Here is a 14,938-nt window from a genome sequence, read left to right as displayed (position 1 = left end):
ATTATAAAAGGACATACCTAAGCAAAACCAGGGTGAGGGCAAAATTTGAGGTGACCTTTATTCCCTGTTTCTTGTCTTTTTCCTCTTTTCAGTATTATTCTTTTTTGTTGTGGAAGCATAGTTCATTTTAAATGTTGTGTTAGTTTCTGGTGTACAGCATAATGGTCAGTTATACATATATATTCCTTTTCATATTCTTTTCCATTATAGGTTATTACAAGATATTGAATATAGTTCCCTGTGCTGTACAGTAGGACTTTGTTGTTTATCAATTTTATATATAGTAGTGTGTATCTGCAAATCTCGGAATCCCAATTTACCCCTCCCTCCATTTTCCCTTTGGTAACCCTAAATTTCTTTTCTATGTCTGTGAGTCTGTTTCTATTTTGTAAATAAAAATTCATTTGTGTCATTTTTTTAGATTCCACATATAAGTGATATCATATGACATTTGTCTTTCTCTGTCTGACTTACTTTACTTAGTATGGTAATCTCAGTATTATTCTTTAATTGCTCCCTGATCACACCTACCACCCGACCATGGCATTATAAGTATTGTTATCCGTTCAAATGTGTCAGAAAAAAAGCTGATGTGTCACCAATACCTTAGGGTTAATTTACTTGATATTTTAAAATCTAGAGGGGAAACGAACTAAAAGAATGGATTTCAAATGGAAGCATTTCGTACACTGGGCACCTGCGTGGGAATGGCTTTGAGGAAGCAGGGCTCCTCCAGCCCTCCATACCAGAGTGTGCAGGACCCCCTGTTGTGCTCATAGACAGTGGGTCCTATACATGCACCATTGCTCGTGCCCTGGAGCAAAGTGGGCTACGTCACAAAGAAGTACAACAGACCAGAATCACTTCTTAAATGGGCAAGGTCACCTGTAATAAAAAAAAAATACAAATTAAGATACCAGTTTTTGTCTATCAAGTTGGCAAATTTTTTTTAAGAGAAAACTAATATTGGCAAAAATGCTAAGAAAAAGTACACATATTGAACTTGTGAATGTGGGAAAAGATACAGACTTTTTGGATGGCAATTTGGCTATCCAAAACCTTAAAAAATAAATAAATAAACAACTTCGTGTGTGTGTGTGTGTGTTTACATACGTACATACATAAATACTTTTTGACAAGAATTTCAAAGTCTGGGAATTTTGAGTGAATAGAGGTCAGGGATGCTGCTAAACATTCTATAATGCGCAGACAGCCCCTCACAACAAAGAATAATTCTGTCCAAAATATCAATAGTGCTGAGGTTGAAAAACTGCCGTATAGCGTGTGATCCAAGAAAAGGCAAGGAGGAAGCCCAATGCCTTTTATAACCTAGTCTTGGCAATCACACATCACCTCTTCTGCCACATTCTATTCATAAGAAGGAAGCAACTAAGTGCAGACGACCTTCAAGAAGAGGAGAGCTAAACTCCTCCAAATTTCCTTTGAAGGAAAGGGTATCAAATTACTTGTGGACATAGTTAAAGACCAGCACAGTCTGTCCTCCAGACGCAAATTATTTACATTGCTCGTATGTGCAAAGTACTGTCTTTTGAAAAGAGGTTATATCAGATAAGTTGTGGACCTTTTCTTAAACAAACACAAACCTCCCAAATCAGGGAGTCCTTGGGATTGTCTAAAGGAATCTCATGTCTTGCAGCTGTTGAACTGAGAGAAAAAAAGAAAAAAAGTGACCCTTTAATTTGCTGGATTAAAACATCATTTTAATTCACAGCTTTGCAAGATCTCTTATGTGAAGATAGTGTATCGATTGGGAAAGAGTGAGACCCGGAATGCTGACGTGTACTTATGGGAAGATTCAGATAGCAACAAGTTGCCTAAATCCCAACCTTCTGGAAATTAACTACTCACACCTCCTGGTGCAGGGAGTACAGTTGACTGATGGACTCAGCTGCGTCCCCTCTGGATCTTTTACCCTCTCACTGAGGCCACGCTCCCTTAGGCTCTTCCCTGCCAGTGACTGAGGATGCAGAAGTACCAAGGCAGGTCTGTTTTAGCAAAGTGTGAGACGCCTCCTCTTGGCAACTTTGACTTGAGGTCTCCCTATTGGCCTGACCAGACCTTTATTCGAATTGTGCTTCAGTTCAAGATTCTTCCTACCCAAATCTTCCTTCGTTCTCCCCTTCCTTCCACAGGGATCACACATGCATTATAAGCTAAAGGCTCTCCCTATTTACTGCTCCCACCCCAGTAAATTTCTTGAATATTTAACCCCATTTTGCCATCTGCTCTTTGGCAGACCCAAACGAATGCAGAACTCCTTGTTAGATAAGTTCTCCTTACTCCTCTGGGTGACGAGGATTCTCCCACCTTGCATGAAGATTCTGTAATGACCTTTGTGGAAATAACCTGGCAGGAGGCTGGGGTAGCCAACTCTCTTCATTCTTCACCCCCAACATCCCTCATTGCCTTGAATCCTAGCACCAGTCATATGCTAGAGACAGTCTGTCCCAGCTCACAAAAGCCAATTGTCAAATTTTCAGGAACTTAGTGAGCTGATGGACATTATTAAAACCAAAAGATAATAAAACTCAAAAACTCAACACTTCCCAGTTATTAACACCTTTTTGTTAGTATCTAAGATCTTGAGGTTATTTACATCTACTGTATCTGAGTGTTGGAAATAATATATAATGATGTACTCCTTGCACTTCTCTTTGGATTGCGGAGGCCAGATTTAGATATGCTGTTTCAGCTCATTTCTTCAGTAAGCTGACAGATTGCCAACTTTGAGGGCAGCCTGAAGCAGGAGAAGACCATTTAGCTGGTGCAGAAATCTCTGCCCTCTGATCCGGTGAATCCAGTGTGCTTGAAGCACCTGTGGCACAGAGAGCTGCTGAATGGAGCTTCGGCACGTCCAAAGGCGAATCAGAGGGCAAGCCCCCAGCTTTGCAGCCGAGCCATGAGCTCTGTGGCCTGTAACTGTTCTCCTCTAGGGAAACCAGACTTGGGTTGTTGCTTGTCACTAGTTCATACAGCAGCCTGACCATGAGACTTTGGGTGCCCATCTTCCACAGGAGTCATCTGATCCACTAAGCCATAAGGTCAGCAAACAGTGTGCGTGCACAGTGTGCCAGGCTCTCTTCTGCACACTTTACTGGTAACATTTCCTTCAATCTCCACTACAGTTCTGGGTGATCGTGCTGTTGTTGTTGCTACTGTCCCTACTTTAAATGAGAAAACTGACACAGAGAGGGGATAGGCAATTTGCCCCGTAATCATATAGCTCATAAGTAGCAGAGCTTGGGTTAAACCCAGACCCTCTGGCTCCAAAGTCCACATGTTTAATTACCAAATTATATTGCTTCTTGTAATCAAGTGGAAGTTTTCTATTTAGGGCTGTGCTTGACCAGAAATTGAAGACAGAACAAACTGCATGGTGAGCCCACTCCTACCTCATGGCCATTCCTCTTCGGCCTACTTGGCCAGCCTGGGGATGTTCTCTAAGTCCAGGTGACGGAGCAGACAACCTCCACAATGTGATGGCACCAGCCACAAGCGGACGGCCACAACACTGTGGCCCAACTCACGAGTGGCCCTGAGGAATAGCTGAGAAGGGGAATTTTCCAGTAGACAAAAAAGTGAGCATGTCATCCTACTGACCACTTTGTCTGAAAGGAGAATTGGCCTGAGGTTAATGGTCAGCAGCTTATGGTTTAGCTTAGCAGCCAGAGACTTGGAAGGATCAAGAATGCAGGGCTGGTGACAAGGAGGTTTGGGAGAAGAGGTGTATGGGGGTCACTCAGAATGGATCCAGGATATAAGGCTATTTGGTTCTTTGTGAATACCCACCCAAAGGCTTCCACTGTAGGGGAAGTGCTCAGTAATCACATGGAAAGTCTGACCTGTCCTCTGCATGCCAGCCCACTTCTTTCTCCAGGAGTGCCAATGTTGCCCAGTGATCTCATGAACACAGTAGCCACAGAGGCAGAAAGGCAGGCTCTCCATGTGCTCAGCTACTTGGATTTCCCCTTGCCCAGGCTGACCTGGCTACTGCTTCTGTTGAATATTCAGTTGTCCAGCAATTAAAACCAAACTTGAGTCCCTGATGCGAATTAGGCTTGAGTGTAACACAGCCAGGAACAATGTGGCAGTGTGGCCAGGGAAAGAAATGAATTCTCTCCAGACCACCGCTGACACCGTCTTGGCTCAGCATTTGAATGTCAGAATCCTGGGACTGAATACCAAACTCCTGCCCCAGCTTGCCTAGCAGAACTGGATGCCTCCTCCCCTGGGCTTGCGGGCTGAGCAGTTCTCCCTCTGGCTCCTGTGGGCTACCGTATGGGCGTGCGTAATGAGTTGAAACAGCAAGGGAGTCTGGGAAGAGTGGCCTTACTAGAATAGCAACTTATTCTGGTTTTGGATTTGTTTTCCTGCTTAACAAACTTCTGCCCACATCAATATTCATAGACTTGCTGAGTGCTTATTCACCACCATGGTATGCCACTCAGCACTGAAGCTAATTTCAGCAATGGGCTGACACCATAGGTTCACTGCTTCTGTCCTGTACCCCCTCACCCTAACGTTTCCAGCCTCGTAGGGTGACTCGTTTCTGCCTCCAGATTACTGAAATGGGATCATGACAGACCCAGAGGATGAAAGGTCATTCATCACCCAGAGATTCTGGATATGAAGACAGATACAGTAACTGATAAAACTTTGGGAGCCAATATCCTTTTAATAAATTCCTTTTTTTTTTTTTTTTTGGTGGGGGAGGTAATTAGGTTTATTTATTTATTTTTTTAGTGGAAGTACTGGGGATTGAACCCAGGACCTCATGCATGCTAGGCATGCAGTCTACCACTGAGCTATATTCTCCCCTCCAATAAATTTCTTTTGATTAAATTATACAGAGGGTATTTCAAAGAGAATGCTTCTAGAAGGATGCAGTCCAGTGAGTGAAGAGTTGTTGTCACTGACTCTACAGGAATTATTTGTATTTTCCATGTTCTTTTTTGTTCGTCTGTATTTTCTAATTTTCCTAACATGAGCATTAACATTTTTAATAAAAATTATTTCAAAAAATATGTCACCTTGAGTTTCTATTAAACTTTATGACCCATGACCCTATAGGTACACATTTATTGTCAAGATTAACATGCCAAAAAAGGAGGAAAAGCCTCAATAAGCTTAATTTAAAATGGAAGAAAATTATATTCTAAAGAGTAAAGGACGTATTCACTCAAAACTGGGGAAAATGCAATAGAGTAATTCTTTATGGTTTTATTTATTTTTACAAATAGTTGATACACCTATATAATATTGACAATGCTACAAACATGTTAGACTACCAAATATGAATATTGATCTCAGAGTTGATAAAACATATAAAATATTGATTAACTGAGCAGAAGACCATTCTGAAATGTTTGTAAGTATTAGTTTTAAATTTTATGGATGTTGCCAAGTCAGAGTTGTACATCTGTGGTGGGAAATTCATCATAAATTGTGTTTAATGTTTAATGAGAGAAATAGCCAAGTACATAGTAAGTGAAATCTGTGTAATCATCTTCCCAAGATTCTTCTATGCTTGAATTATTTTATGGGAGTCTTACTACATTCACATCTACATTCCTTCCTGATTTACAGCTTCTCAAGGAACTAAAGAAAAAAGAGAGAGAGAGAGAAATTTCACTAGATTGGCAACAAAAGTTATACAGTCCTGCCGCAACCACTACCATACCCCAAATTCACAATCTCACACTTTGACATACTTCCTTATAGAACTCATAATCTTATGTCAATAGTTAGACCATGCTAGATGTTAGACTTTGGAAGGTAGTTAGACAGCATCAGAAATAGCCTAGATCTACTCTCATGTGTGGAATCTTAAAAAAAAGAACATAAATACAAAACAGAAACAGACTTGTGGTTGCCAAGGGGGTGGGGGGTGGGAAGGGATAGACTGGGAGTTCCAAATTTGAAGATACTGACAGGCATATGTAGAATAGATAAACAAGATTATACTGTATAGCACAGGGAAATATATACAAGATCTTGTAGTGGCTCACAGCGAAAAAAAAATGTGACAGTGAACATAGGTATGTTCGTGTATAACTGAAAAATTGTGCTCTACACTGGAATTTGACACAACATTGTAAAATGACTATAACTCAATAAAAAAAATGTTTTTTTAAAAAAAATAAATACCTAGATCTAATTCACCCTTGTTCTGTGGCCAAGTCCAGCCCAGCTCAGCACAGCTTTGTGCTGTTCATCCCTGTTAGTAAAGGCCTAGGACCTCTTGTGTAATGGAGGGAATGAAGCTGTGGGTAATGCGTAGAGCAGTTAATCCAGCAGCAGATACTGGAATGTGTATGTAAGGACATATGCTCGTGTAACACGTATGAATGTGTGTGTACACAGTACACAGAAATTAGGGGAGTAAAGATAATGAAAGTTCACCTATAAATGTAAGTAAGTAATGACTGTGTGTGTATGTGTGTGTGTGTATATATATATATACACACATATATATATATAAAGTTTACTATAATAGATTCCCTCCTCTCTTTTAGTTGAAATCTTATTGATAAAATAGAGGATTCAGGATGTAAGAATAAAGGGAGAAAATATTCCAGGGTTCTGAGTGACAGTGTTCTCAGAGCACTTAGCTGTAGCCAGAGGCATTAGCTCCCTTTAGTCAATGCAGCTAAAAGAGTATAGCCAGTCATCAGGCGTGCTTCCTTTTGCCCAAAATTGAACTAAATGTTCATCAACAGAATGGATTAAACCAAAGAGGACAAATCAAAATTTTAAAAATGTGTATTGCCACTAAAAATATTAAGAAAAAACATTGAGTCATAATATCAAGAGCAAAGAAGGAATATATATGTGTGTATATATATATATATATCTGGACAAGAAGAATATATGTGTGTATATATGTACATTTATATATGCACACATATCACATATTATTTTAAGTATAATTTTATATATAAATATGTGACAAATACAATTATTTAATCATAAAGTATATAAGCATATTTTATAATTATACTTACATAATAGATATAAATACACTTATGTGGCATTTGTATATACATGAGGCAGTTATTAAAAGTATGTAAATGTGTGTAAGTATATTAACTATCAGGCTTATTATTTTTTTAATTGAAGTGTAGTCAGTTACAATGTGTCAATTTCTGATATACTGCATAATGTCCAGTCATGCATACATATATATATATATATACACATACTCATTTTCATATTCTTTTTCATTAAGGGTTATTACAAGATACTGAATATAGTTCCCTGTGCTATAGAGTAGGAGTTTGTTGTTTATCTGTTTTTATATATAGTGGTTAACAATTGCAAATCTCGAAGTCCCAAATTTATCTCTCCCCACCCCCTTCCCCTTTCCCCCAGTAACCATAAGATTGTTTATTGTGTCTGTGAGTCTGTTTCTGTTTTGTAGATGAGTTCATTAGTGTCCTTTTTATTTGTTTGTTTCCACATGAGTGATATCATATGGTATTTTTCTTTCTCTTTCTGGCTTACTTCACTTAGAATGACAATCTCCAGGTCCATCCACGTTGCTGCAAGTGGCGTTATTTTATTCTTTTTTATGGCTGAGTAGTATTCCATCATATAAATATATCACAACTTCTTTATCCAGTCATCTGTCGATGGACACTTAGGTTGTTTCCATGTCTTGACTATTGTATATAGTGCTGCTATGGACATTGGGGTACATGTATCTTTCTGAATTAGAGTTCCCTCTGGATATATGCACAGGAGTGGGATTGCTGAATCATATGGTAAGTCTATTTTTAGTTTTTTGAGGAATATCCACACTGTTTTCCATAATAGTTGCACCAAACTATGTTCCTACCAGCAGTGTAGGAGAGTTCCCTTTTCTCCACACCTTCTCCAGCATTTATCGTTTGTGGACTTTTGAATGATGGCCATTCTGACTGGTATGAGGTGATACCTCATTATAGTTTTGATTTGCATTTCTCTGATAGTGATATTGAGCTTTTTTTTTCATGTGCGTATTGGCCATTATGTCTTCATTAGAGAACTGCTTGTTTAGGTCTTCTACCCACTTTTGGATTAGGTTGTTTTTTGTTGTTGTTGTTGTTATTAACTTGTATGAGCTGCTTATATATTCTGGAGATCAAGCCTTTGTCGGTTTCATTTGCAAAAATTTTTTCCCATTTCATAGGTTGTCATTTTGTTTTACTTATGGTTTCCTTTGCTGTGCAAAAGCTTGTAAGTTTAATTATGTCCCATTTGTTTATTTTTGCTTTTATTTCTATTGCCTGAGTAGGCTGCCCTAGGAGAACATTGCTAAGATTTATGTCGGACAATGTTTTGCTTATGTTTTCATCTAGGAGGTTTATAGTGTCTTGTCTTATATTTAAGTCTTTAAGCCATTTTAAGTTTATTTTTGTGTATAGTGTGAAGAGAGTGTTCTAACTTCACAGATTTACATGCTGCTGTCCAGTTTTCCCAACACAACTTGCTGAAGAGACTGTCTTTTCTCCACTGTGTATTCTTGCCTCCTTTGTGGAAGATTAACTGACCATAGGTGTCGGGGTTAATTTCTGATCTCTCTATTCTGTTCCACTGATCCATATGTCTGTCTTTGTGCCAATACCATACTGTTATGATTATTGTAGCTCTGTAGTATTGTCTGACATCTGGGAGGTTTTTCCTCCAGCTTCGTTCTTATTCTTCAGGATTGCTTTGGCAATTCTGAGTCTTTTCTGATTCTATATACATTTTAGGATTATTTGTTCTAGTTCTGTGAAAAATGTCCTGGGTAATTTGATAGGGATCACATTAAACCTGTAGGTTGTCTATCAGGCTTATTATTGACGCTCAGAGCTAAAGGAGAGATTTCATCCTAGTTCTGTAATGGAGTCTTTTGGCCCCATGTCTACTTCACACTCTAGACTTCCCCTCACATCGCCTGATGTAACTTTGAAAGCAGTCTGGATCTGAGCTTGGTTAGTATATCTGAATGCCAGTAAGTATAAGCTATTGTTAGTTCTATCATTCTTGGAAAAAAAGAAATCCAGTATCCTATTTCCACGAACTTCTACCATCTTGGCTGCACGGCCTCCTAAAAGCTTCATGGGACATGTGCACAGAGGACACTGGACAAAGGCATAACTTATCAGCCATGACTCTGGCCCCATGCCTAGCTGGCTTCCTACTGCAACAACAGGGCTGGTCTTGGTACAGAGCTCCAGGCTGCAGGCCCTCCTGCTAAATGATCTGCTCTGCCAGCCTCCCAGGTAACCCAACTCTTGTTACCTGTGGTCTCGGGGAGGTGGGAGGAGGGCCCTCCATGTGGGAGGCAGCTGGGGTCAGCTGTACAAACCAAGGGAGGGGAGACTAGAAAGAGGAAAAGACAAAGTGGGAAAAATACAGAAGACCCTGGAGGGCCTCCTGGAAAGTGAACTTTTGCCCTAGTCTGCATCCTCCTATACCTCACATATGGCACAATGATAGTACTGTGACCCCAACTCCACTTTGTCCTGACCCCAGCACAGCTCCTTGTCCTTAGATGTGGAAATGATGGTGACGTCATACTTCCTGGAGGACTCAGTGTTTTAGGAGCAGGCACACACCCTGCACATAGATCCCTTTCACTTTGGTCCCATTAAGGCCAAACCTTACTGGGTGATGGGTGAGGGAGGTGAGTCAGCAGGGAGAAAATGAACAGCAGAATGAAAAGAGCAGAATGATAAATCCCATCCCTGGGCCCCTGTCTGGGGAAAGCAAGTCCTTCCTCCCAGGGCTGAGTCCTGGCATGCTCCTGTAAGAGAAGGATTTTGATTTTGTCACGGTGCTGACCCCTTCCCATGCTGACCCCTTCCCATCAACAGTTGTGAGCCCCTCAGCAGGCCTTTCCAAACTGACTCTTTACTCACAGTCGGCATCCTGTAGCCCCTGCTCAGAATGAAATCCTTAAAGGCACCTGTTCCATGAAGGTCTGCAAGTAACTCCTGAAAAAGGGTCCACACTTTAAAAAACCAGTCAACTGTCAGAAGCTTGATTTCATACTTGTCCTAATTAAAAGCACTTAGCTCTTTATCAAGTACCTCATTTTAAAGCACTTCCCTCTCATTTGGGAATGTGTGTAAGTAACATTCAAAAGTGATGACTATAAAGGCTTTCAAAAGATATCCAACATTCTCTCTTTTCCCATCCTTTTTCTTACCTTTGTATTAAGGATAAGAAACACAATTTATCAATTAGACAATTATTGACTGAGGATGTCTGGAATCTAATATATTTGAGATTAACAATTGTGACACTGTGATTTACAATAAGAAACACATATTTAGTCTTTTCTCATTCCTGGCACAGAGCTCCTAAAACCCTTGGAATTTCCTAAGTGATAAGAGCCATGAAGGTGAGAGTCTTTCCATATTCATAACAAGCCCCTTTCAGCCACACCAGAGTTTACTTTAATGAGGTGATTTTTGGAAAGCCCCTAGATAGCCACAAGATGGGGGCTGGTTATCAGGGAAACAGCCATGTGGGCAGAGGGTTGGCGCTTTCAGCCAACACCCAGTGAGTTAATCCATCATGCCTATACAATGGAGCCTCCATACAAACCCAAAGGAGGGGGTTTGGAGGGCTTCCAGGTTGCTGAACATGCAGAAGTTCTGGGAGGGTGGTGTACTTGGGAGAGGGCAAGGAAGCTCTGTGCCCCTTCCCACATACCTTGCCCTATGCATCTCTTCCATCTGGCTGTTCCTGTTTGTACCCTTGTATAATAAGCCAGTAATCTAGTAAGTAAACTCTTCTCCTAAGTTCTGTGAGCTGTTCTAGCAGATGATCAAACCCAAGGAGGGGGTTGTGGGAGCCTGTGATTTATAGCCAGTCAGCTAGAAACTCAGGTGACAAGCTGGACTTGTCACTGGCCTCTGCAGTGGGGACAGTCCTGTGGGACTGAGCCCTTAACCTGTGGAAACTGGTGCTATCTCCAGGCAGGCAGTGTCAGAATTGAGTTAAATTGTAGAATTGAGAGCAGTAGAGGAAGGATCAGGAGTGTTTTCCTACTCAAGTATATTCTCAAATATATATATTCTCAAATTCTAGATCTCTAGATTATATATATATATATATATACACACACACACACACACACAAATTTTATATATATACATTGTATATATATAAAATTTTAGATCTTAACTCCAAAGGGCATGATGATCAAAAAAGACTCGGTATTTTTAGGGTATTCATGCATTCATTTGGTTTTTTACTTTCACTTACTTGAATTTAAAATTTAGATGTGTAAGTTTACATGTATCACTGTAATTCAGTTCTTTAAGACCATTTCACCTTCCAAATGAACTCAGTCAAGAACAGTCAAAACTTATGTGTCCCCAGCAAAACAGCCATGTCATCTTAGTAACTGCCTCTTACCAGCCCCTTACCAGCACACCACTGTGACTGTGCCTTGTGAATTGGGGTGCACAGCCAAGGGGCACCACCTGAACTACACAAGACAATCAATCTCAGGATTACAAAAGTGTGATCATTAGAGAACAATTCCATTGTTTTAAATCCTAGCTGAGTCTAAATTGCCTGATAAATAATCTTTTACTGTAATAGTTTTATCAACCATAGTTCCAAAATTTAAATATCACTTCTTATTGATGAACTGACTATAACCATTTTGGCAAACATCTTAACTAGCTTTCACCATCAAGAGAAATATTTTTGTAAAATTCTTTAAGTATTAAAGAATTAGTTTTAAAAATGTATTTCTACACATCTTTTAAAAAACAACATAAAATAATAAAAATAAAAATTTAAATTCTAAAAAGAGAACTTCCGAGGGAGAGGAAGAGCTCATGCTTAGCATGCATGAGGTCCTGGGTTCAATCCCCAGTACCTCAATTAAAATAAAAAAATTTTAAAATAAATACATAAATAAAACTTCTGGACACCTTAAAACAAAAGTTTTGCAAATATTTTTATTTTTAAGTATTTAATTCATTGAGAATGATTATTTTTTAAAAGTGCAACTGGAATAGTTTCATGTTATGTATTAAACTCACATAGATAGGCAGCTACAAAAACCATACTCCAAGAAATTCTGCCTAATATGACTTAGTTATTTTGAAGCTTATATATAAGCATTTTGGGCTCATAAATTTGTGTCATGTCTCACATCGGAAAATAAGAATTTCATACCCAGTACTGGAAAAGATAAAAATGACCATCCTTCCTGTGTCAGCTTTCCAAGCTAAAGGAGGCAGTTGGTGTATGATTTCTGACTGAATGAGGAGTCAGATTTTTATAGCATCTTTTGAAAATGCTATAACTTTTATAAAATGCAGAAAAACACTTATTTGAAGTGTTTTCACAATTTTATCTGGGAGAAGTTTTGGATCTGCTTATCCAGAGAACAGGTTCACAAATATTCTCAGCAGAGTCCTGTACAAGAATTGCGTCAACATTTCCTAATTTCCGGGACTACAGTGAGTATCTTCTTTCCATTAGATACTTGTAAACAAGAGATGGGCAGGCACAAAGCTTATCTGCAGTAAAATTAGAGCACATCCTTGTTTGTGTTTGTTGCTTTGTCATTTCAAACAGTGCTTACTTAACCTTTGTCCCTTCCCTCTCAGACAGATCCTGCAACTCTGCTGAACTGCATAAAAGTAGTTTCTTGATTGCAGTTTTGAATTCTTTAACATCTATTGCTGATGAAAAACAAATAAACAAAAAACCCGAGTTTCACATTTAGTTACTCAAAAAGAAACCATGACGTTATATCCATTTCCTACTGAGGTGGTCCAGAACCCTTTGAACAACCAATTTATCCATGGAATCAAGAATGATAGTACAATGAGTAGTTGCCCCATCTTTAGAGATCCTGTGTCTACCATGAAGGCAGGAGATTTCAGGTCTTGCTTATTACACATTCCACATAAAATGACTTGGCTTTCTCATTACTGAATTCAGTATGCAAGCTACAAGACCTTCAGGAGCCCCGGAGACTCTGACTTCAGTGTGAGGTGGCAGTTGCCCTGTGATCATCTTTAGCTCAGATGGTCAAATCTCAGCATATGTACATACCTGTTCCTGTAGCTTCTTTTTGAAATTCCCATCCTGAGCTTGACGTAAGACCTTGGGGTCGACCAAAGGCTCATAGGCTCTTAGCTTTTTCCACAACTTGGTGTTCAGATACCATGCTCCATACCTCATCTTCACCCATTTCGGTTTATAAGGATTCTGTAGCAATAACATAATTCCCAATGTCATTAGTTTTTCTGGTCATTTCAATAAATCTAAGATTTAGCTTATGAAAGTGGTATAATTTATTTTTAATTTATGGTTACTCCTTGCCAAAATATTTTATGAATTTTCAGTATGCTTGGATTTACGAAGGTAACATGAAAAGCTCGTGACTGAGAAAATAATGTGGTAGTGTAGCCTTTGGATGCAGACAAACCTGGGCTCAAATCCATCCTCCCCCACTTAGTAGCAATGAGTCCATGGACAAGTTACTTAAATTCTTCATTTGTAAAATGGAGATAATAATATCTACCCCATTAAGGAGACTAAAGGAGAGAATTACGTAAAGCAGCTAGAAATCATGTAAGAAGCACATATATCAGTGAAGGGTAATGAGCTTAAACAATACTCAGTCAACCAAAATGACAAGTTATTAGCCACACTATGAGCCCAGCTCTGTGCTCAGCCTTGTAGGTGGTACACTACTTTTGATCTGAATGCTATCTAACACCAGTCTCTTGCCTCTTTAATTGAAAGAAAGAGGGGGAAGAACAAGTGTCATTCCTTTCTTTGTCCCATTTCTCAGGAGTGCATCTGTTGGTTCGTAGCCCGGTGCCATGGACGCAATACCCACTCATCATGAAAGGAGGTCTAATGCTTGGGAAGGACAAAGAAACACGAAACACAGTGATCCTGCTCCTCTTTCTCATCACTCATGTTTAAACTATGAGGTAGAATGTGTGGGACCTTCTAGAGTCAAGCCAGATACACCTGCCTGAAGTAGAGAGGATGGGACAGAGCAGAGGTGAGGGAAATCCCTTCTCAGAGCTGGATTCAGCCTTACGATCCCTCCATTCCAAGCATACTGACCTCCTTGCTGTTTCTAGAGCACACCCCCCATTGCACTGCTTCCTCAGTGCCTTTGCACTCACCGGCCCCTCTGCCATAACACTCTTCCTCAAGATGCCCACGTGGCTCACTCTCTTATCTGTTTCATGTCATCTTTTGAGTAGTATCTTCCCTGACCACCCAATGCAAAACCTGTAACCGCCTCACAACACTGCTTGTCTTCTTTCTCTGCCTTGTTTTTCTTCTCAGCACCTATCATCATTTGATATGCTGTATATTTTTACGATTGTTTGCTCTCTTGCCTCTCACCCTCGAAAATGTAAGCTTCTGAGATTCTGCCCTGCTATGTCCCCCTGGCATCTAGAACAATACTTGGGACACAATAGGTGCTTAATAAAGATTTGCTGGATTAAAGTCAGGTTTCTTTTTTTAATTTTTATTTATTTTTTATTGAAGTATAATTGATTTAAAATGTGTTAGTTTCTGGTGTACAGCATAGTGACTCAGCTATAGAAATTTGTATATTCTTTTCATTATAGGTTATTACAAGATATTGAATATAGTTCCCTGTGCTATATATATGGTAGGACTTTGTTGTTTATCTATTTTATATATAGTAGTTTGTATCTGCTAGTCCCAAACTCCTAATTTATCCCACCCCTTCCCCCTTTGGTAACCATAAGTTTGTTTTCTATGTCTGTGAGTCTGTTTCTGTTTTGTAAATAAGTTCATTTGTATCATTTTTAGATTTCCACATGTAAATGATATCATATATTTGTCTTTGTCTGTAGAGTCAGGTTTCTTAACTTTGGCACTATTGACATTGGAGCTGGATAATTCTTTGTTGAGGGTG

At 39.4% G+C, this 14,938-nt stretch overlaps 1 protein-coding gene across 1 annotated transcript in view; it reads right to left on the bottom strand.

Moving 5' to 3' along the window:
- Window positions 1-5,295: 5,295 nt before the first annotated feature.
- FAM47E (family with sequence similarity 47 member E) overlaps window positions 5,296-14,938 on the bottom strand; it is a 28,493-nt gene continuing 18,850 nt past the window's right edge. The window contains exons 6-8 of the mRNA XM_031471107.2: window positions 13,078-13,233; window positions 9,909-9,983; window positions 5,296-5,619 (exon numbers count right to left, since the gene is read on the bottom strand). Coding sequence (XP_031326967.1) covers window positions 5,602-5,619; window positions 9,909-9,983; window positions 13,078-13,233 — 249 coding nt within the window. The 3' untranslated portion in view covers window positions 5,296-5,601. The remainder of the gene's footprint in view (window positions 5,620-9,908; window positions 9,984-13,077; window positions 13,234-14,938) is intronic.

Source organism: Camelus dromedarius, chromosome 1 (assembly GCF_036321535.1).
Source record: "Camelus dromedarius isolate mCamDro1 chromosome 1, mCamDro1.pat, whole genome shotgun sequence".
Lineage (NCBI taxonomy): Eukaryota > Metazoa > Chordata > Mammalia > Artiodactyla > Camelidae > Camelus > Camelus dromedarius.
Note: the sequence above shows the minus strand (reverse complement) of the source record. Positions and strands in the feature narration are given on the sequence as shown.